General features: G+C 47.5%; 1 protein-coding gene across 1 annotated transcript in view; it reads right to left on the bottom strand.

Annotated features, from left to right (window-relative positions):
* Window positions 1–22,025, bottom strand: part of CACNA1B (calcium voltage-gated channel subunit alpha1 B) — a 484,205-nt gene that overhangs the window by 203,169 nt on the left and 259,011 nt on the right. The window contains exon 8 of the mRNA XM_039506170.1: window positions 7,070–7,185. Coding sequence (XP_039362104.1) covers window positions 7,070–7,185 — 116 coding nt within the window. The remainder of the gene's footprint in view (window positions 1–7,069; window positions 7,186–22,025) is intronic.

Below are 22,025 nucleotides of genomic sequence, written 5' to 3'. Positions count from 1 at the left end.
GTTGCCTACCCCTGTACTAGAGAGATGGATGTTAACAACAGTCTTAAAATATCTTTATTAATTATATGGAAGAGGTGAGGTGTAGTGAATGCTGCTACACTAATGAAAAGACACAAAATTGAAAGGAGAAATAATACAAAGGGACAGAGAGATTAGAAATATGGGCAGAAAAGAGCAAAATGAGATTCAACTGGGGAAAATGCAGATTAATGCATCTGAGTGAAAAATAATTAGAGACATTCAGTCAGCAGGAGGGAGAACTCCAGGAAGCAGAGGTGCCGACAGAGACTGGCAGGTGATCGCAAATAGCAAATGATAGATCAGTCTGCAGTTTTACAAGGTATCCAATGAGTCCAATATCATTTTGGGTGCATATGTAGCGGCATCACGTGACAGGACAGAAAAGGAGAAAATGCCTTTCTAGATGGCTCAGGTGTGACGCCACCTGGAACATCACTGGACCCCTCAGTATCCAAAAGATACACACAAGCTGAAGACAGTTGAGAGAAGAGCTGCGGAAATGTTTAGGAGTGGGGTGGGGAGGGAGAAGATGACAGGAGTTCAATATGGCTAGGTGACAATGCAAGGGGAATATGATATTTCTGAAATAGGAGGAAGAGGAATAATTTAACGTTGTAGAAAGGGGTATTAAATGGGAGGTACTGGGACAAATTAAGTAAAGGGGAGTTGTCCGTGACTGTGAGGTCCCGTAGGCTGTGGAACAGTCTCCCAAGGGAGGTAATCGAACCCTTGTCACTTTGTCCAGTTTATTTCTGAAAGAGCCACGGAGTAGTAGATGTACAATATAGAACAATCTTCTTTTGGCCGGACGATGGACTGCATACCGTAATAATGCAGGGCTTTATCTGTAGCTTTGCTGAGCCTTATTGCACGCAGCTAGATACATTAAGTTACAGTGAAAACTAAAATCCAACAGCCTGGCTTGGATTTGAGTGTAAACTTTATGTTTGCAACTGAAACGAAGAATATGAAAAAAGAACAGGAGTACCTGTGGCACCTTAGAGACTAACAAATTTATTTGAGCATAAGCTTTCGTGGGCTACAGCCCACTTCATCAGATGCATAGAATGGAACATATATTAAGGAGTTATATATACATACAGAACATGAAAAGGTGGAAGTAGCCATATCAACTCTAAGAGGCTAATTAATTAAGATGAGCAATTATCAGCAGGAGAAAAAAACCTTTGTAGTGATAATCAAGATGGCTCATTTCAGGCAGTTGACAAGAGGTGTCAGGATACTTAACATGGGGAAATAGATTCAATGACTCATTACACAGATTGAATCTATTTCTCTGCACTTAACTATCATAGTGATAGCTGCCTTCAAGATTAGACCTATTGCTACTAATTAAGGGCTGAGAATATGCTTGGTGCTGGACATGGCACAAAATAAAGCCAGCCCTTTCCCTAAAGAGCTTGCAAGCTAGCAAGCCAGACACCACCACAGAGAGACCACTGTTCTATAGTCTCTGTCATGTAGAGAAAGGACACTGTGTGACAAGGAAAAAGGCTGGATTATTGGAATTAAAGATGCAATGGAAATACAACAAGGCAGAAGACTCAAATTAAGTTACTGGGGCTAGTAAATATGAAAGACAAAAATGCATCTATAAGGAGAACCCCACTAAACTTTCATCTGGGCTCATCACATGTCCCATGAATGAGCACCCTCTCGCTGAATCTCTGGCATGGCTTCGCCTCTCTTTAATTAATCCAGGCTTCTAGGCTCAGCTGTGTGAGGGGATTGCTGTCTCTGTGCATCTTCCACAAAGGCTACATCCCGATGCTCTTAAAAGCTCACAATGCTGGAGCATGACACTCATGTGACAACGAGCTGGAAGAGAGAGGTTAAATGAATTGTCCCAAAGATCGCTTATTCCAGGGGAAAAGAAATGCACAGGAACTGGCAGTGAAAGGCTGTGGCTAGGAGATGGACTTGAAAGGAATTAAAATGCAAGAAGCGGCTTGATTCGCTCTGAATTGTAAGAATTTCAGTCTCCAAAGCGAAAACATTTTCAAATGATGCATGTCCTTGTAAGATAAGAGAAATGGCTTCAAACGACTACTTGGGGACTTATGAATGCTTTTCTCTTTGCAGAGGGAAGTTCTAGCTCTCAGCTCCCTTAGAAATGCAGCATGACAGCCTAAGAATTGCTACAGCTCTGAGAAGTTTAATGAAGAAAGCAGCAGCGGCAAGATCATTTTCACGGATTAAATCAGTGTCTCCTCAATGCTCTTCTCCTTTATTCCCCTAAAGGGCACAGTTTCAAATAAACTCCTTGCCACCTTCCCTTTGAGCCAAAGAAAAAACGCCCTTCCCTAGCAGAGAGTGAGTGAGGCTGAAGGTTCCCAACACAGCAACAGCGTTCCCCGGTTTCCAGCTAGATATCACTTGGTGTTGAATTCACTGAGGAAGTGGCGTTTGGTAAGAGAACTGTTTGTGGGTCTAGGGCTGTAAAACAATGCAATCCATAGACATTGTGAACCAGGAGCTGGCTACATTTCAACAGTGGGTAGAGATTACCCTTCTACAGAGTTTATTTAGAAAATCCCATGGACTTCATTCTTTAGTCTGTGCAGTCTTTAAAGCAGATTAAAGATGTCTCTTTCCAGCAGATATGCTCAACCAGAAGTTACAGGCTTGAGGCAGGAGTTACAGGGTGAAGTTCTGTGGTCTGCGTTATGCAGGAGGTCAGACTGGTTGATCACAATGTTCCCTTTTTACCTTAAAAATCTATGAATCTATGAAAATTCTCCTTGCATCCCAGTTTTATACCAGTGTATCTTTGCTAACCCGAACAGAGTCACGCCACATTTACACCAATGTGAAAGTAAAATCAGACCCTATATGTTGGCTTCCTTCTCTCATGTCCACCTCCAGGCCCTTCTTTCATAATGCCCCATTATCTGTGGAACACCCACCTGAAATCTGTCTGCCTAACGACCATCCTCTCCTTATCCACATCCCTCCTAAAAAACTCATATTTGCTGGGTTGCCTATGCAAAGTGAGTTCATACATTAAAAATATAAATCCGCTCCCGCAAAACTGCAAGGGAGCCATCAAGACATGCACATGTTGGAATGAGTAACCCCAAAGTCTTATTCTTGTGCCCGCCTCCTCCTCTCTCCCCCCTCCGTGGCTCGCGATTCTCACTTGGACCACCTGTGAACGTAGGCTATAAGCTTTTTGAGGAAAAGCCACTTCCCCTATAACAAGCCCTCTCTGTTGAAGGCATCTGCCCTCCGAGTGTTAATATGGTCTGTAGCTTTGGGGTCCTTTTGCAGTCCTCACTGCTACCAGATGTCCAAAGGGACGCGACAGTAAAAAGCAGCCAGCCTCATTCGCAGCTGAGCAGGAGTCTGCAGCTCATCCTTGGCCATGGTGATCCACACACTCGTAACCTCCAGCCTTGATTAATGCACCTCACTGTATCTCAGAATGGAGCCCCATACCCTGGAAAAGCTCCAACTGGTACAAAATGCTGCAGCCCATCTGCTTAATAACATGGGGTACCACAAGTACATCACCCCAGTGCTCTGCTCTGGCTCCCACAATGAAAACTGATTCCAGGCTAAGGTCTCTGCCCCGATATTCAAAGCCTTCCATGGGACTGGTCCTAGATACTTGATGTTTCACAGGAGAGTTGAAACTATCAGCCAGTTTGGGGAGACTCATGGGACCAGGAAACAGAACTTTGACAGAGTCAGGAATCGGGGCTGGCAGCAAAGCCAGTCTCCTGGCAACCTAATGAGTGCAGCTGGCCTGTAGTAGGATACCTGATTGATTGAAAGAATCTGCAAACCAGCTCCTATGTGTAGCAGCTGTGATAGATCCTGCTCCTGCCCTGTCCCCAGCCCTGATCCTGCCTGGCCTCACATCAAGAACCCCAGTCTCGAACCTCAGCTCCAGTTCCTGTCTTCTGACTCCGGCTCCGACCACTGGCCCTGGCACCAAGCCTCTGACTTCAATTCCCTGGCTACCATCCCCTGCTCTAACCACTAGCCATGACTCCTGTGCCAACCCCGAGGCACAACCGCTCACATCCCAGTCACAGACAGACAGGAGCTGAATTTAGACACTTGGGCTCCCTCTCCCAAGAGATGAGATTGATCACACCCCATTTAGAGCCAAATGCAGGACTCCTCTGGCCTAGCCTTCCCGCAACAAACTCCTATCTCCCAAACCCTCTCCCAAACCTGCACTCGGAGCTGAGACGCAGTTTCCACACTAGCTCCTCTATTCTGTCACTCACAACTTCCTCAAGCAAATTCCGTTGAGCTAAAATGATCAGTGCTTGGTCTCAGCCCCAAGGTAAGCTCTGCTGGGAGGTTTAAGTAAAATTGGCTGTCTTCAAGCTTGGAAGCACTAAAAATACCAAAACCGCTCTTCTAATTAAATTCCAGCTGAAATATTAGCATTTGCAGGGCTTAGAAATACCTAGCTTGTTTTATAACACTATTTGGCGGGGGGAAAATCAATTCAAGCTTTAAGAAAATGGGTGTAATTTATTTTTAAGTCAGCACATTTAAATCCAGCGCTTTCTATTTCTTTTCCTATCCTTTTGTTAAGAAAGCATTTGTTAAGTACTCCCTCAATGAAGGCTTCCTGTATTAAGTATACCTCATGAAAGCAGTCCCATATTAAGGATGTCACCATTAAGCACACCTTTGTTTCAGATGCCTCAACTAGATACGCCTCTGCCAAAGTTATAAACTCCTCCATTAAAGCAGCCTCAGGTAAGTCCATTTCTGCATCCATTAAAGGTACATTGCTTCGGTGATTTACCAGCAGTGAGCTGTCTCTAAGGTCTTTTAGTAATGCCAAGATTCTTACTTCTGCATTGCTTAAGTAGTCATGTGGGCTGGTTGGTCCAGGACTGTCCACAATATGTTTCTCTTACCTTCCTCTGAAGCAGCTTGTTCTGGCAAAATTTCCATTGACTTCACTGGGGCCAAGATTTCAAGACCTGACTTATGAGCACTTAATTTCTCAGCTTTAGCATAGCCTCCAATGCTACCTTTTGCATTTAATGATTTCCCAGCCTAGCTATTTTTTTTTCTGCTGCATGAAACTTCCTTCAGGCTGTACTAGGAGCCTGTATTACATTGCTATTGTATTTCCAACAATGCCTCAGTAGGAGTGTTTTATTATTCCCTGATTCAGCTACTTCCTTTAAGCTTTGCAGTTCTAAATGTCATATATCAGCGAGGTAGCCGTGTTAGTCTGGTTCTGTAGAAGCAGCAAAGAATCCTGTGGCACCTTATAGACTAACAGATGTTTTGCAGCATGAGCTTTCGTGGGTGAATACCCACTTCTTCGGATGCAAGCAGTGCATGCAAGCAGTGCTTGCATCCGAAGAAGTGGGTATTCACCCACGAAAGCTCATGCTGCAAAACATCTGTTAGTCTATAAGGTGCCACAGGATTCTTTGCTGCTTCTAAATGTCATATGTCATTCGATAAAATGGAAACGACAGGCATCTCACAGCATTTGTACCACACGCTCATGTGACATTTAGGGGCAAAGTGACACAGCAGCCAGACGTTCCCACAGAGAGGTTCCACAGTGGCGTGCAAATTTAAGGGAAGAGATTTCACTGTATGTTTTGCAACTTACGCATCTCAATTTTCAAGCAACCACTTCCAGTAATACCTGGCACTTGCACAGTTCCTTTCAGCAGAACATGTCAAAGCTCTTTAACCAATCAGAGTAACACCAGGCCACACCCTTGCAAGAACAGTGTGGTTATCTTCATTTTACCGATGGGGTAACCGAGGGTACCTCTACACTGGAGCTGGAGGTATAGCTTCTAGTTGGGGTAGACATACCTGCGCTAGCTTTGATTGAGCTATCATACTAAATATAGCCATGTAGCCAGAGTGGCGGGATGGGCTAGCCACCCAGAGTACCTACGTAGGATCTTCGATAGGGCAGTACTCAGGGTGGCCAGGCTGAGCCACTGCTTGTGCTGCTGTGAGCACATTGCTGTTTTTAGCATGCTGGATCCATCAACGCTAGCGCATACATTTTTATCTGAGCCGGAAATTACACCTCCGGCTACAGCTCAGCTCAGAGAGACCAAGTAGTCACAAGGGCCCCTAAAACAAGGCAGCTAGAGACGGGATTAGAACGGAGGCATCCTCTGCTTTAGCTACTAGATAAACCTTTAACTAATTTGAATCTGAAGTAGCACAAAGTTGTAAACAAATGGAGGGACAATTTATGAATAGAAAGCAATGTGAATGGTTCCTTTCTTCAATGCTAAGGAACCACAGAATTAAAAAGGGAGATAAAGTGTGGTTAATTAATTGAGGGTAGTTCCCGTTGAGCAGTTACATTCAATAAAGCTTGGTCAATACAACTGGCTTTTGATTGTCACTCTACAGAGTACAGTGTGAAATAATGGGTTCAGGTGACCATACAAACTGCTGCTGCTTCTTCCTCCTACTTAACATTTCAAAGCTTCAGCCTTTCCTCTCTGACCAGACTGTCAAAATTCTTGTCTCGGCAACGGTCATCTTCTGTCTTGACTGCTGCAATCTCCTCTTCAAATCCCAGCAAATGTTAATGCCTCGGAGGAATTCACAGAGGGGCAGAGCTATCCATGGATGGGTTTGCAGAGGGGGTAAAAGCCATCCAAGGAATAAAGGAAAAGAAATGAAGCCACTGGAGATACATAAGGTCCTTTTTTTTAAATACAGGCACCTATGCTGTGCATGGTAAAACACAGACACAGATGTTACCAGCATGAACAAAGAGACAGGTATGGGCACAGAATGAGTCACTGCAAGCACTTGTCCAGTTTGCATGTGCCACTGTCTATTTTGGACACACAGTTATCTGCTTGCAGAATCATATTTTGTGGGTGCAACTTAGGGAGCAGTGAGTGTCCCCTGCAGTATCAGTCAGGGTTTCAATGCTATTTAAAAGGGGGAGAGGCCTAATTTTTTCAACACAAGGTTGTTTCTTTAGCATCACAAGGTGGCCCAAGTCACAGCACACGCAAATCGAGACAAAGCAGAAGGAGGGTTCTGTCCTTACCTGCCTTGAAGATCCACTCCAAGTACCCGTTCAGTTCCCGTTCGATCTGCTGCTGCCTACGGAGCTTCAGGAAGGCCCGGCGGTTCTCCACCCTCTCGCGCTCTTTGGCGAACTCGCTGCAGAGAGAGCGAACGTGTATCACACAAGGTCAGGACAGCTTAACAACGCCTCCTTTCTCCTTCAAATTTACTTTCAAAACTCTCCTCTGCCGGGATGCCTACAAAACACTTGACAATGGTTAGGTAGCAGGTGTACTGACAAATATGGTCTCTTTGTTTCCTTTTGCTTCCCTAGCTGCCTGTCTCCACCTGCCGTCTCAGGCCTTATACTCAGATTGTAAGCTTTCTGTTCTGTGTTTGCCTAGCCCAATGGGGTCCCATCCAGGACTGAGGCACTGAGACACTATCACAATACAAATAAATAAAACAATAATAATACTGCTGCTACTACTACTAACACTACGTAATAAGGTGCATGTAAACAAAAACCTCTGCTCTTCCCAGAACCACAACTTAATAAAAATCAAAATATTATCCCACAGCGGAGCTCCCTGTAGGACTAGTCACACTGAACGCGATCAGGGCACAGCCAGCCTTTTAGAATTCGGAATGGGGAGTTTTAGCCCATCTCTGAACTTTCACGGGCCTGGGTGGAGGTTCACCAATGCAAGTCAAACTTGAATCAAGAGTGCTGGTGGGCACTTGGCAGTTATGGTCAATCACCTCACACAACCCTAGGCTGAGGATTCGGGAAGTCCCATTAGCTGCTAAAATGACATGGAAATCCATAGTCAAAACAGAACTATAAAGAGGAGTCTTCCAGAAAGTACCCGGAACACGGAGTCATCTAATGTATCCCCCAGCCAGAGCAGGAATCTCTTACACATTATATTGTAATCTGTTTTTAAATCACCCTAGTGATGGTGTATCCACCACTTCCCTCGTGAGGCTATTCTGCAGCCTAACACACATCACTGTTAGAAGCTTTTCCTAATACTTATCTGAAGTTCCTTTTGCAAATAGCGTAGCTGAAGTCGGCGTATCTTAGGTCGATTTACCTGACCGTGAGGATGACAGCGAGACAACCGCTGCCGCTCCCCCGTCGACTCCGCTTCCACCTCTCACCACAGTGGAGTTCCGGAGTCGACAGCAGAGCTATTGGGGATTGATTTTATCGCGTCTACACTAGACGCGAGAAATCGATCCCCAGTAGATCGATCACTACCCGCCGATCCGGCGGGTAGTGTAGACATACCCTCAGTTTCAATTCATTGACTCCCAGTAACACAGCTTTGAATTTCCCTGACCAGTCCCTCACTCACTTTGTGGCTGATTCTGATCTCACCTGGGGGTAAATCAGGAGTGACTACACTGAAGCCAATGGAGTTTACACTTGGGTAAAAGTGATGTGAGGGAGATCAGGATTGGATCTTTGGTGTCCACACCTTCCAAGTACTTACAGATGATCCTCTTATCCCCCAGTTAGTCATCACTGAGCCAAGCTTGGCCAGTCCCCGCAGCCTTCCAGTTAATTTTTGTTGTTCTTTTCTAGATTCCCATTCAAAGCATCCAATCCTGTTATCCAAACATGTGCTATGGTTAAAAACCAGCAAGGCTGGGGGTAAGGGATTAGAGGTGCCTGAGGCAGCTTCATGATTTTCATTTCATCTGTCAAAGCTGACACTTCAGCTTAGTCTGGAGACACTGTCTGACCCGTTTCGAAGGGACTGCAGTGAGAGCTTGATTCACTGCACAGCGCGACCGGCTACCAGCTGATACTTGCCATCAACCGTGCCGTTATTCTGCTCTTCAATCTCAAGCCTCTCCTCTCCCCTCCCACATCCAACAGCACAACTCATGACCCCATCCTTTGGGTGGAGGAGCAGCTGCGTCACTCCCGGTCTCAAGTGCCTGCCTTGGTATTCGCTGGGCGTCTAGCTTGCGATTCGCAAACCTGCACGTGTCAGCAGGGATACTGATTTTCCTCTCTGTCTTTTTTTAATGTTCTCCTTTCTGGTTCAGTGCCCATCGGTCCAGGCTGTGGGACCTCCAGTCAGTTTTGACTTCTTTCAGAGAGAGAAGGAATGAGATCTGACAGCGCCGGGGCAGTGACAGTACTCGTATACCACTGCCGGGTGTGGAGGCTCAGCTGGGCTATGATTGCTGCTATACAGTGTTGTTCCACTGCAAACGATGCAGGGCTAGATGGTGCCAGATAAGCACAGCCCCGAGTAGGAGGTGATGTGGTGCTGCAGAGCTCCAGGCAGAGTGTCATGAAGGACTGTGCTTACCCTGTGCCCTGTCCAAGATTTAGAGCAGTGGGGGGCACACAAGCGGCGCCAAAGTCTCCCCTGTCCCCTTCTGGGCAAGGTCCGCTGCAGTGGGCCCGGACAGAGCAGTCTTTGAGATCTCCTGAGTGCAGGGACTATGAATGTTCTTGGTTCTTGAGCAATGCACCTAAGATGTGGAGGGAGGTCCCTTGCACATACACATCCCCCCACCAGCACCACCAGTCATAATCTGGGCCCAGGGAAAAGTAAATCCTAGCTGGGGTTAAATATGTTCTTGGCTATTGACTAGTGGGTTTAGATCCTGCAGTGAATGAGTGTGCTAGGGCACAAGACTGTAGTACTGTAGCTCCTAACCAGGCTGACTGACACCCTGCTTGTAAGACGTGAGGTTGGATGCTGTGACAGGCTCCAGCCAACACTGACTAGCAGAGGAAGTTGCACGTAATCAACTATCACAGATACAGCCCCTGGAGACATGTTGCAGTGACCTCTGCCAGGTACAGCCACAAATGGAATATGTTTAATCCTAAGGTTATATGCTATAACACTGCCACATGCAAGAACAAGGCTGAATCCCAGGCCAGGTCTCTTGTTCTCCAATGCTGGCTGAGTTTGGACAAAGCTGTGGAGGAAGGAGCACCTCAATTCACTTCTCATTGACTCTCTGGTATGATTTAGCAGCTGCCACCCAAGCCACCTGGACTGCAGACAAGGGCACTTTGGGGAAGGGTTTTCCTGGTGGTGAAGTGTAGATGCTCTGGTGGAAACAGAGGACTATCCCCGTGCATCTGCTCACAGTGGGGGAGATAATTTTTCCCATCCATTAAATTTTTCAACAAAAATGCACCCTGCCTCACACACACACACACACATTTTCTTAAACATTTTTCTTTGGTGTTTTGTTTGTTTTGGCAGAAAACTGAAAACCAACAAATTCTCAAGTTTTCCAGTTTGGGGGTTTTTGACAACTGCCCTCCCTCCAAAATGTTCACAAATTTCTGTTAAATCCAAAAGCCATTTTCCATTAAAAATAATGTGTTAGAAAATTTTCATCCAGCTCTAGCTGAGAGCACAGAAGGACCCAGAGATGGGGGTGGTTGGCATTAAATAAACCTTCTGATTTATTTAGTAAAATTGTTATTTTCACACTAGTGACAACCAAAAATCCCTCACAGCGTCACAGAAGTGAAAGCAGGAAAGAGCTGTCCGGGCATCTCGCCACACAGTACAGCAGCTCTCAACCGACAGGACTATCCCTTGTCGGGTGATTCCCAGAATTGTGCCCCGTTCACACAGTGGGGCTAGTTCCCACAGACTGCGGCCTTCTACATTTCAGTGGGTGGATGCTCTGCAGCATGGTCTCACTCATACTTAGGGGAAGAGGTAGATGAAGCACAAGAGAGTGCTCTCACCGGGGAGCTATGAGGTGAGAAGCGAACAGCAGTGACTCATGCAGGCAGGGCTATCTAGCCTTTCACACACCAAGCTCTACCTTTAGGAGAGGAGATTTTTCCTCGCTCTTTTTCATTGTGAATTTAATGCTGCTGGTGAAGGATGCCAGACTGACAGCCCTGGAGACGGAAAGCCCTTATCTATCCACAGGACGGGCAGCAGCTTCTCCAATAACACTGCAAGCTGGAGCTGGAGACAACCATCTCCAGGGATCCCTCTTCTCTTTCTCCTACTGTTGTGCAAATGAGTTCAACGTGCTGGCACCAGAGACAGACTCAGAGTGGCTCAAGAAGATGGAACAAAATATCACAGGTGGTTTCATTGATCTACTCTTGTGAATAAGCTGGTATGTACAAAGGGAAAAGCACCCCACCCCACCCCGGGCATAAACTCCACCTAAGTCTGGTGATCCAAGACAGTACTAGGTTACCTAGGTGCTGATAGAGGCAGCCATCTACATAGCCCAATGCAGTTGGTTCTAAAAATTTCTCCCATCATACCCCACTTTTACCAAGGCAAACGACAGGATTGGGGCGAGGGGTAGTGGGAACATGGAGTCTTGGAATAATTTAACTCAGGCTACCTCAAATTCCCATCATCCCCTTCAGCCTCCCATCAACCTCCCTGTCCATGTATGTGCTCCCAGAAGCCAGACTGTCCCCCTACATGCTCCCTGATGGCTCCCTGCTGCTTCCTCCTCCACCTCACTCTCTCCTGTCCCAGGAGCTCCTTGCTGGCTGGGCACCAGCAAGGGGGAACAGTGAGACCATGGCACCAAAGAGGTTCTCCCCACACCATAGTTCACCATAGTGAGGCTGGCAGCCGGGAGGCCTCACTGTGGCGAAATCCATACTCAACTCTTTGCTTGGATACAAGACAATCAAACATTATAAGGACTACATAAGGAATATATCTGTAATAAATCACATGGAGACACCACACTCATGAACAGGTTGCAAACCCAGGACCTTTAGCATGAAAACCACTTGAGCTAAAGGAGTCACTTCTTTTGCTCAGAGCAGCCGGCTGTTCAAGTTGCTGGAGCCAGTCAGTAGGAAGAGACACAAAGGGTGGTCAACCCCTGGGTGGGTAGAAGATGAAAGTAAATCAGGGTGTAAAAAATTTCAGGATGGCCATTTTGAGGGAAATCATAGCTAAGGAAAAGAAGAGACCATTAAACTAATCTAATCACCACCAGGACCAATAGGGGATTATTGCCTGATGAAGGTCTTCCAAGTGGTTTATCCATGCTAGCTGTAAATATTTCAAGCAATGTGGTTTCCACTATTTCCTCTGGCAGTGACAAACTGTGTCACAGCATCCGCACCCTTGGCTTCCTTCTGTGGGTCTGCAGAGCAGGTCTCAGGGTTAGCTCTGCCACTTTAGAGCAAATCAGCTGATTTTATACAATCTGTTTTACTAAACCGGTTTATGTAAATTCGGAATAATCCCGTAGTGTAGACGTACCCTGAAATGCAAGTGTCGGACAATCTGGCCGTTGTTCTTGGGTTTTCTACCAGCCTCTCTGGGTCAGCTACTCCTGACTTCCTGTGTGACCTCAGCCACGTCCTTCAACCTCCCTGAGCCTCGTTTCCCCATCAGTAGAATGGGGACATTAACATTTACCCATCTCAGATGAAAGGTGCTATGTACTGTTTATTAATCATTATTATTATATACAATTACCTTCTTATACAGAGCCATATAACTGTGCTGTACATAAATTATCAGAACACAGTTCCTAAAATAGGATGGCAGCCATAGGCTATTGAATTGAAAGCCATGCTCAGTACAAGCAGAGAGAGAGAGAGAAACTGAAGCACAGACCTAGCAGAACAGCTTCATCACCATCCCGTGCCCAAAAAAGAGATGAGTTGGGTGCATGCAAACGCCCCTTTAGTTTGTGAAACAGAACCTAGTTCAGATGCCTAGAGCTCCGTCACCTCAGCTGGGAATTGACCTTCCACTGATGAAGAGCGGCACTGAATCTGCAGTGCACAGCATGCAGGAAGCTAACGGCACGCAGCACTGTGTGGGAAAACATAATCCCATCCAACTGAAGCCCAGCCGTATGAACACAACTGGTGAGAAGGCTATTCTTCCTTCTAGGGCTGGCAAGCCAGGCAGATGTTGCAGAGTCTGGGTTGGTCACTGGCTGAAGAGAATTCTCTCGGCGGAAAAATAAAGTAGGCTGAGCGAGATGGATGAGCCCTGCAGAGGCTAAATTTGGAAGCTATTGTTACTGAATGTAGGGCAGTGCCCAAGAACAGGCTTGCTAGGGAATAGCAAGCAGTATGTTAAACAGCCTAGTCATTCAACAGCCTAGAGAAAAGGACAGCTGACACCTCATTCAAGCTGAAAATAAGGTTTGGAATAAGGCAACATCTTTGGTTCCCTGGGATCCAGACCCCACAGTCAGAGGAAGAGGGAGTGCAGCAGTGAAGCTGTCAGCGTAGCATGTGGTGGTGCCAAGCTTGCCTGAGTGGTGCCAGACAGCCGCATGCTGGTTTGCCTCATTTGGCAGGAAAATTAAAGACTGAGGAGTGGGAGGAAGGCAAGAGCTGTTCATGGGGGGGGTGCCTGTGTGGGTGGGGGCTTTTGTCAGGGGAGAGGAGAAGAGGCGCCATTTTAAGGGGTTGGCGGTGTCCCAAAATTCTGGTGGATCAGGGCCCAACTTAGTTTTAATCTACCCTTGATGTGACCAGTGATGAAGGAACCTCAAAAGGCCCAGAGGTTTGGTGAAGATAGTTCTCCTAAATGTTGTATACTTCTCAGAGTCTTCTCCAAAACTTTCAGGAAATTAAAACTGGCCTAAAATCTCCCAAGGACCTGCTGCCTATTAATTTCATTTGGTGGCCCTAATTCTTATATTAGTAAGTAGTAAGTAAATAACACTTCCTTATTTACTTGCTCCACACCAGTCATGATTTTATAGACCTCAATCATATAGAATCATAGAATATCAGGGTTGGAAGGGACCTCAAGAGGTCATCTAGTCCAACCCCCTGCTCAAAGCAGGACCAACACCAACTAAGTCATCCCAGCCAGGGCTTTGTCAAGCTGGGCCTTAAAAACCTCTAAGGATGGAGATTCCACCACCTCTGTAGCTAATCCATTCCAGTGCTTCACCACCCTCCTAGTGAAACAGTCTTCCCTAATATCCAACCTAGACCTCCCCCACTGCAACTTGAGACCATTGCTGCTGCTTCTGTCCTCTGCCACCACTGAGAACAGCCGAGCTCCATCCTCTTTGGAACCCCCCTTCAGGTAATTGAAGGCTGCTATCAAATGCCCCCTCACTCTTCTCTTCTACAAACTAAATAACCCCAGTTCCCTCAGCCTCTCCTTGTAAGTCATGTGCCCCAGCCCCCTATTCATTTTCGTTGCCCTCTGCTGGACTCTCTCCAATTTGTCCACATTCCTTCTGTAGTGGGGGGACCAAAACTGGACGCAATACTCCAGGTATGGCCTCACCAGTGCCGAATAGAGGGGAATAATCACTTCCCTCGATCTGCTGGCAATGCTCCTACTTATACAGCCCAATATGCCATTGGCCTTCTCGGCAATGAGGGCACACAGCTGACTCATATCGAGTTTCTCATCCACTGTAACCCCTAGGTCCTTTTCAGCAGAACTGCTGCGTAGCCAGTCGGTCCCCAGCCTGTGGCGGTGCATGGGATTCTTCCTTCCTGCACTTGTCCTTGTTGAACCTCATCACATTTCTTTTGGCCCAATCCTCCAATTTGCCTAGGTCACTCTGGGCCCTATCCCTACCCTCCAGCATATCTACCTCTCCCCACAGCTTAGTGTCATCTGCAAACTTGCTGAGGGTGCGATTAATCCCATCATCCAGATCATTAATAAAAATGTTGAACAAAACTGGCCCCAGGGCCGACCGCTGGGGCACTCCGCTTGATACCAGCTGCCAACTAGACATCGAGCTGTTGATCACTACCCGTTGAGCCCGACAATCTAGCCAGCTTTCTATCCACCTTTTAGTACCCTTAGTCCACCTTATCCTACCTTAGTTATCTCTTTTCCAAACTGAAAAGTCCCAGCCTTATTAATCTCTCCTCAAATAGAAGTTGTTCCATACCCCTAATAATTTTTGTTGCCCTTCTCCATACCTTTTCCAATTCCAATATATCTTTGTGGGGTGACCACATTTGCACACAGTATTCAAGATGTGGGCGTATCATGGATTTATATAGAGGCAATATTATATTTTCTGTCTTATTATCTATCACTTTCTTAATGATTCCCAATATTCTGAATCGTTACATTCTAAGTGGCCATTCTTTGGCCAGGAAGGGAGCAAGGACAAAAATCTATATATCAGCAAAGAAACAGCACAGTTTCCTTTCTTCACTAGACTGCCTGTCACCTTGCTCCCAGCTGGAAATGCTTCTCCAAGGAGGGACAGTACTATAAAGACAAGAGGCAGACACCCCAAGACACCCCTTCCCCTCTCCCTGCCCGCTGCATTCTCTGCACCTGAGAAGACAAAAGGAAACAGCTGTTGGACTTTTGGGGCAGAGTTCTGACCTGAAGTGTCTGGTCAGAACCTTGCTGGAGGCACGTGGTGAGAAATTTTGCTTGAATCTAATACAGTTTGTTCAGTTAGACACCAGTAAACATTTTCTCTTTATTTTTCTTGTAACCATTTCTGACTTTTACGCCTAATTACTTGTACTCATGTAAAATCTCTCTTTGTAGTTAATAAACTTGTTTTACTGTTTTCTCTAATCCAGAGTGTTAAAGTTGAAGTGTCTGGATAACTATTTAAAATATTAAACTGTCCTATTATTCCCTTAAAGGAATAATGGACTGAATAGATTTGTACTTTCCAGGAGAGGGCTGGGCAGTAGACAACACACATCCTGAGGGGAAGATCTGGGTCTGGGGGCAAGCTGGGGTCACCCTGAAGTATAACCAAGGCTGGTGAGGGCCAGGGTGTAGCTGGCAGGCAGGAGCTACCCACGGACACTCAGGGTGTAGCTGGCATTGCATGCTGGCAGGTTGGTTCTGAGCATCCCAGGTGGGAGCTACTACAGCAAAGCATTGTAAGGCACCCAGCGTTGCATATCAGGGTGACACAGCCCCCCAGTAGTTTAGATTGTGCCCTGGTATGTCACGTAGGATCCAGCCTGGTTTGGTCTGGGGCACTGAATCATTGACAGGCCTAATCTTGGGGGCATTCAGTCTGCTTCTCCGCTCAGGGAATGGGGTGATATTCTAACCCTTTCCCCATGGCCTGACAGTGACTGTGTCTCCATCATCAAAAGCATCCACACATAAGCAGGAACACTTGGCTAGACTTAAAGGATGGTGGGAGGGAGCAGGTTCCTTAGACTTCTCTGGCTCATTCAGCTGTCCTGTGGGGTGGGAGAAGAGGAATGGTGGGTTTTGCTTAGCCTTCCCTTTCATTCTGTGGCCATCTTGCTTCTGATGAAGAAAGCCATTCCAGGGTGGGATGTGCCACATGTCTAAAGACAGCAGTGTCACAGCTGCATGGGTTACCAAGACGGCCATCTTGAGTCAGACCAATGGTCCATCTACCCAGTATCCTGTCTTTGGCCAGACTGTAGTTGGTACATCCCTCCATTGTTATCAATCCCTGCCAGCCCATGGAGCGCTTGTTCCTGAGGCTGCTCCATCTTGAATTTGGCCTCCTTTGTTGCACCATGCTGCTTCTCCTCAGGTGGTTGTCAGCTGCACCTGCCAGCCCACCCTTTCTGCAGCAAGTTCACATTCTCCCCTCCTACAAATCCCAGCTACAAAGTCCTTCAAAGCCCCTGCAGCTCGTCTCACTGGGAATCCGATCTTGTTAATGTCCTTACGCTTCCCTCAGTAACCACATTAGTGTTCCAGTGTTTATGAGAAGCAGATCCTTGCTCCAGGGGAAGAATTTATTCTGCAGGTTCATCTCTGCTGCGTCTTCCTGGAGCACAGTAAATCCATTGTAACATGCAATCCCTCCCGGCTGCAGCAAAAAGCAGCCACTTTGTGATTCTGTTTATACAGCTAAAAGACATATGGACACCAACCTTCGGTGACTCTAACATCCATTTAATCACTGCTAACCTACCCTAGGAGAGACAAAAAGCAATGAGCATGCCCTAAGGAGAAAAGAAAAGAAAAGAAAAGAAAAGAAAAGAAAAGAAAAGAAAAGAAAAAAGTTAGAAGACAGGGGACCAATCCTGCAAAGTGCAAAGCATTGCCAAATGCAGATGAATTTGCAAATGCAGATGCCATTCCATGCTGAGCATCTGTCAATCCCATTGACTTCTAAGGATGCTTAGGAATGGGTCCAGGAATTAAAATGGAGAGTGGTTAGGCAGCCATGAAGAGGAGGTAGAAAAAGACAGTGGAAAAAGAGGCAGGGGATTTGAGATACAGTAGCAAAGCTCAGGACCTGAGCAGGGTTAAACGTAGGCTTTCTTTCCTTTGATTCCTGCCTTGTTTAGCTCCAGATGGATGTATTTTCAGTGGGGAACTTTCACTTGAAACAGGGCCAGCAACCCTTTGAACTCTTTTGGAAGCTGAATAATTTAGGTAGAAGCCCACCAACTCGCCCTGCGATGCGGCAGACCTCTGGGAGCCTGAAATGGTAGGTCAGGGAGATGGCTGCAAGAGAACAGAGACCCCCATCGTGCCAACCTTCGCATGTCCCAGCATGCGGCCACAGCCCGACCACCTCAAAGATGCCAACCTTTGGTGTTGCTCAGAAAAGCTCCTCTGTGCAAAGAACAAAGGCAGGCTCAGCAGCAGCTGAATTATTCATACCAGCAGATCGGAGCCATGGGGGAGGGATGGGCGAGGCGAGGAGAGAACATCTTTATCTTCAATGCACTAACCAGAGCAGCTGCTGAGAGGTTACAAACACAGGTGGAAAATAAAATGAAATTTGTCTTTAGAAAAACAAAGGCAAGTAAATCTGGGGGGAAATAATCTGAAGCCTATGTATGGTGGGAGGGGAGAGAGACGCAGGCAGCCGCAAGTCAAGAGAGATCCAGGAGTGACAATGGGCCACAAATTAAAGAGGATTTTGCAATGCATCATGGTAGCAGCATAGGCCAACACAATTGGAGGCTGCATGCACAGAGATATCAGGGTGCAGAGCAGGAAAGACACAAGTCCATGGCTATCTGGCTCTGGTGTGACCATGTGGAGAATACTGTGTTTGTAGGGTGACCAGACAGCAAGTGTGAAAAATCGGGATGGGGTGGGGGGTAATAGGCACCTATAGAAGAAAAAGCCCCAAATATCGGGACTGTCCCTATAAAATAGGGACATCTGGTCACCCTATGTTTTTGGCACCTTGCTACCAAAAACACATAAACGAAGTGAAGAGAGATCAGTGAAGACTGAAGGACACACATTTATCTTAGTTATGTATAGGCCTGCTCCCCCCTTTCCCAATCAGATAGTACTATCTGAGTACCTCACTACTTTTAACACATTTAATCTTAACAATAGGCTTGTGAGGTAAGGTAGCACTATAACCCCCATTTCACAGATGGAGAATCGAGGCACAGACAGGCTAAGCGATTTACCCGTGGTCATGTACAAAGTCTGTAGCAGAGTAGAAAATTGAACGGAGTCTTTCCAAATCCCTGGCTAGCAGCATAACCACTGGGCCATCCTTCCTTTCTGTTTAGGAGGGAAAGAATTAAATGTGTCTAGCTTGGCTAGGAAATCACTTGGAAGGGAGGTGGTCACAATCTACGGGTGCAAGAAAGGTGTACACAACCAGACCAAGGAGGAATTGTTTAGAGCAAGACAAGGGGGTATAACTGGGCTGGGATGAGATGACATAAAATTAAGGAAGTGAAGCATTTGACAAAACATCACCAGGAAACTTCTAACAGAACTGAGATGGCTTTGGCTGCAGCACTGCCTCCCACGGGAAGGGCCGACTGCCCTGTCACTTTGGATGTATCAAACCGGAGAGCGGGTTCTGAGAGCCATGGAGAAGGAAGGGTATGTGTCTGCTCTCATGTGCCTTCCTTAGGAGCTGTGCACAGCTGGTGCCTTTCAGCCTCATTCCTGGGCATTCCCCTCCGAACGGAAGCAATTGCAGGGATGGCGTAACAGAAGCAGCAACCATGGCGCCCGATGCTGGGGCGAGGCGGCCCATCAACGCCAGCGCATGGAGCTGTGTGCCCATTGCAGGCACTGCTGCGCTAGCAGCATAGATCGGACCTGCTGATGGGGTTTGCACGGGGAGGTGCACAGCTGTTGGCAGGAAAGGAGGGCACGCTGTCATCCCTGGCCATGGAGCAATTCTGTGGCTGCTCCTGCACTGTGGAGAATACAGCTGATGGATCCTCCTGGCAGTGGCTATACCAGCTGTGTCTCTGCACTTCCCTCAGCCTGCAATAGCCCATCCCTCATCTCGCTAGGCTGACTGCCCCTGGAGAGGGTGTGGGAGCGCCCTGTCTGCCTACAGGTAGCCTGTGGGGTAACTACCATGGTGCCTAAAGTGAGCCCCCATAGCCTCGTGAACCTGGTGCGACTGCACTACTTGCACCATTGTAGCTATGCCCCTGAACGTAGCCCCCGTGGAGCTCAGCTTTGCAGTGCACTGGGGCTGCAGCCTCCCTGTTCAGGCTCTCCCCATCTCTCCCACCTCCACCACGCCGCAGAATCATGCCAGCACTGCTGCGTGCACAGCCTTCTGCAGCCCCTGCCTGGCCCAGTAGCTGCGCTGCCACTGCAGCGTTGACACTAATGGAAAAGTGGTAGCACCAGTAAACCGACGGGCTCGAGAGCCACCCAGGAAGCAGATGCCCCGAGTGAGAAGGTGCCTTTTTTCAGCGTCAGTTTCTGGAGCATAAAGGCACTCGTGTAACGACACCAGCATCTGAGCCAAAAGATTAAATTGCCAACATTTAAGCATACGCTTCGAGGAAGCATGAGGGAGGAGTAAGAGTTGATGATGATGCAGATGACAGAGCACATTGCTGCAGATCTGCCCTCAGTGCTCTCACTAGCTACATGAAATCCCCAGCATGCCCAGTGCTATCCAACTCCATCTGGCCTTCGGGCTGGCGTCTGGCGGTGTCATGCTGTGCGCAGGAGAGACAGCCCCCCCGTTGCTTCCTGACTGGACTCAGAGACGGGGCTACCTGGAGGGCAGGAGAAGCCCAGCTGGCAGAGACACCAGCCCTTGCTAATAGCTGCCATTTATCTCGGGAAGGGCCAAGGTCTAGGCTCGATCAATCCTGCACAGCCAGAGCTGCTGCTGCTTCCAGCTCATCACTTGCACAGAGGAAAAAAAACAGCTCTCCTCAGCTAGCTGAAAAGGGATGAAAGCATTACCGGGAGAGCGATGCTCACCATCAATCCAGGCTTTGCCACCATTTCTATCTCTTGAGCATGGAGTGAATCAAACGTGAATCGAGCAGAGAAAAGCGCCATGTATTCCCGGAGACGGGGAAGCGGAAAGGCCCAGAGACGAGCCCTTTCCTGCCCTTGCAGCCTCTTTGTCTTTACACCAGTTTCGATTTTATTTTCCTGGTCCAGGAAGCAACGCTGCCAATCCCATGTCAGTGCAGCTCTGAGACGGGGGCTTGGGGACAGCAGCCCCATTTATCCCACAGTGTCAAGGGCCATTTTCAACAGGGCCAGAAAATGAGAGGCAGTTCTGAGGGATGCTGGAACTAGATCCAGCAACTCTCCATCCCAGTGGGAAAGGACAGCCCCATGCAGCGTAACCTAATCTGGTCTCCCCCTTGGTTCCTACACTACAGGCTCTATCTTCCACCTCACTTCCAACAGGGGTAAGTGTGTAAAACACAGAGTGAGTGAATGACAAACAGCTCTTGATACCTTTTAGTGCTGTGGTTCTCAACCAGGGGTACGCGTGTCCCTGGGGGTACTCAGAGCTCTTCCAGGGGTCCATCAACTCATCTAGAGATTTGCCTACTTTTACAACAGGCAACAGAAAAAGCCCTAGCAAAGTCAGTACAAACTGAAATTTCATACAGACACTGACTTGTCTATACTGCTCTGTGTACTACACACTGAAAGGCAAGTACAAGATTTATATTCCAATTGATTTATTTTCTAATTACATGGTAAAAATGAGACAGTCAGCAATTGTTCAGTAACAGTGTGGCTGTGGCACTTTTGTATTTTTATGTCTGATTTTGTAAGCAAGGAGTTTTAAAATAAGGTAAAATTTGGGGTGTCCAAGACAAATCAGACTCCTGAAAGGGGCACAGTAGCCTGGAAAGTTTGAGAGCTGCTGTTTTACTGGACCACACACAGAATAAGGGACCAGCTACCTCAGCTGCAAACTAAGGGTCCCTGAGCTCAAGTGAGAGAGGCCTGTACTTTGGACCAGAATATGGTCCATGTATCATAGGCTGGGGGAGGCTGAGCCTCCCCAAACAGCCCAGTGTGGCCCTGCCCATGCTCCAGGGCTGGGACTGGGGGCACTGGGACTATGCTGCCTGCCCAGCGCTCCGAGGCTGGGATGGGGGGGTACTGTGGCCATGCCAACTACCCGGTGCTTGGGCTGGGGGTGCTGGGGCAGCCCGGGGCGGGAGCAGGGAGGCCAGCAGCTATGGTGGGGGTGCTCTGGGATCTGGGGTGGGGCTTCAGGAAAAAGGGGAGGGGCCAGGGACTAGCCTCCCCTAAGGCCCATGGACCAGAAGTTCTGCTCTCACCTCTGCAGGGACCACGTGGGAGTACGTAGCCTCTCTGCTGTTTACAGCAATGGGTCTACAGCCTATCCTGAAGGACGATCCCTCGCTCTCATAGACCTTGGGAGACGGACCAGTCCACGCTTACAGACAGCCCCCCCCAACCTGAAGCAAATACTCAGCAGCAACTACACACCACACAACACAAACACTAACCCAGGAACCAATCCCTGCAACAAACCCCAGTGCCAACTCTGTCCACATATCTATTCAAGGGACATCATCATAGGACCTAACCACATCAGCCACACCATCAGGGGCTCATTCACCTGCACGTCTACCAATGTGATATATGCCATCATGTACCAGCAATGCCCCTCTGCCATGTACATTGGCCAAGCCTGACAGTCTACACAAAAGAATAAATGGACACAAATCTGACATCAGGAATTATAACATTCAAAAATCAGTAGGAGAACACTTCAATCTCCCCGATCAATCAATAACAGACCTAAAAGTGGCAATTCTTCAACAAAAAACCCTTCAAAAACAGACTCCAACG

This window comes from Mauremys reevesii, linkage group 19 (assembly GCF_016161935.1).
Source record: "Mauremys reevesii isolate NIE-2019 linkage group 19, ASM1616193v1, whole genome shotgun sequence".
Lineage (NCBI taxonomy): Eukaryota > Metazoa > Chordata > Testudines > Geoemydidae > Mauremys > Mauremys reevesii.
The sequence above is the reverse complement of the archived record's forward strand: the minus strand, read 5'-3'. Positions and strand labels throughout refer to the sequence as shown.